A 1,871-nucleotide genomic window follows, 5' to 3' on the forward strand; every position below is an offset into this window, starting at 1 on the left:
CTGGGGCATCCCAATATTAGAGATGGGAATGGGGGTGCCATGTGTTATAGAAGAGCCCTGGGGCACCCCAATGTCTGTGGTAGAAGTGGGGGTTAACCTGTTGGTAATAAAGAGGAACTTGGGGGGACAGCACTATAAGAGGGGGTGCTGTGGGGTACTGGGTGGAAGAGATGGGGGGCTGGCACGGTTAGAGAGGTGGGACACCTTGCTGGTTTTTGAGGTTCAAGGGAGGCAGCCCAGGACCCCCCCAGTAAGACAAAGCTTTGGGGAGCCCCAGAGGATTATGGGGGATCCCCAGAGAACCCCCCTGCCTCAATGTCAGACCCCAGACCTGGGTAACACAAAACCAGCCAAACCTTTATTGTTTCCAAACCGAAGAGAAGGTGGATTTCAGGGGGGCTGGTGGAGGGGGTTTGATCCCAGACAGGGAAGCGAGGGCTGTGTGCTGGGGGGCCAGGGGAGACATCCTGGGGGGGGCAGGAGGGGGGGTCACTGTGCCCACCCCCCGATCTCACTGCACGGCCTGTTCGTTTGCGCTGCTGCTGGAGTCTTGGGGTTTCATGACGTCGGGGAGCTCCGGGGGGCTGGAGAAGGGGTCGATGCGGAGAGCCTCGAAGGAGTCATCTGGAGGAGGAGAGAGGGTCAGAGAGGAAGGAGCAGCCCCCCAGGCTCCCCACGGCCTCTTCCCCCCAAGCACTCACCCCCGGCTCGGAAAGCCAGGCCCACCGTGGCCGGCGCCTGGGGCCGCGCCGTCTGGCTGGTGAAGCCGCAATCTCCCAGGGTCTTGCTGTCGTCGAGCAGCTGGTCATCCTGGGACGGAGAGAAGGGAGAGAGTGGAGCGGCGCAGCCTGAGACCCAAAGATGCAGCCGCCTCTGGGGCGCGGCAGCTGGGGAACCGCCGCATATAACACGGCACGGGGACGAACGGCCAAGGGAGCGGGCCCCCCTGCTGGGCCCCCTGCCGGCTCCCCGCAGCACGTGACCCCTGCCCAGCCCCCCACCCCCCGTCCCGCACCTTGTAGAGCCGCTGCTCCTCGGGGGGCCGCTTGAGGATGCCCTCCACGATGCGCTTCAGCTCGTACACGGTGCTGGACTCCTTGGCGTCGGTGAAGATGGTCGTCTTGTGGCGCCGGATCATCAGGAACACGTCCTGGGGGAGGGACGGACAGATGGACACGTGGCTCAGCCCCAGGCCCTGCGCACCAGCCCCGCTCCCCCCCCCCCCGGGGGCGTGCCTCAGTTTCCCCACCGGCTCAGCGCCAGGCCCCGTGCGCCATTGCCCCTCTCCCTGGGGCTTGCCTCAGTTTCCCCACCGGCTCAGCGCCAGGCCCCATGCGCCATTGCCCCTCTCCCTGGGGCTTGCCTCAGTTTCCCCACCGGCTCAGCGCCAGGCCCCATGCGGCCTCCCACTGGGCCGTGCCTCAGTTTCCCAACCGGCTCAGCACCAGGCCCCGCGGGACCCCCCTCCGGCCCAGGGCGTGCCTCAGTTTCCCCGCCGGCTCAGCGCCAGGCCCCGCGTGGCCTCCCCCTCCCGGGTCTGGGCCGTGCCTCAGTTTCCCCCCGGCTCAGCGCGGGGGCGGCTCCTGGGAAGGGCCCCGGCGGTGGGGGAGGGGCCGGGCCGGGCCGGCGGGAGGGTCCCGGGGGGGGCGGGGTCCCGGCGGGGGGGAGGGGCGGCCCGGGGGGGGCGGGGGGGTCGGTCTCGCTCTCTCGCTCACCATCCCGGCCGCTCCCCGCTCGCCCAGACGCAGCCGCAGCCCCCGGCTCCGCCACGGTCCCAGCCTGCACCGCGCGACCCGCGACGCACGCCGCGCGACCCCGCGCTGGGCGCCATCTTGGGAGAGGCGGTGCCTGCCCCGGTCGGGAGGGCGGGG

At 69.7% G+C, this 1,871-nt stretch overlaps 1 protein-coding gene across 1 annotated transcript; it reads right to left on the minus strand.

Moving 5' to 3' along the window:
- Positions 1-336: 336 nt before the first annotated feature.
- ELOB (elongin B) lies at positions 337-1,871 on the minus strand. Its single transcript, XM_037898756.2, has 4 exons — positions 1,716-1,871; positions 1,016-1,150; positions 702-810; positions 337-624 (listed from the first exon to the last, which is right to left on the minus strand). Exons 1-4 carry the CDS (start codon positions 1,716-1,718, stop codon positions 512-514), a joined length of 360 nt encoding a protein of 119 aa, XP_037754684.1. The 5' UTR covers positions 1,719-1,871; the 3' UTR covers positions 337-511.

This window comes from Chelonia mydas, chromosome 6 (genome assembly GCF_015237465.2).
Source record: "Chelonia mydas isolate rCheMyd1 chromosome 6, rCheMyd1.pri.v2, whole genome shotgun sequence".
Taxonomy (NCBI): Eukaryota; Metazoa; Chordata; order Testudines; family Cheloniidae; genus Chelonia; species Chelonia mydas.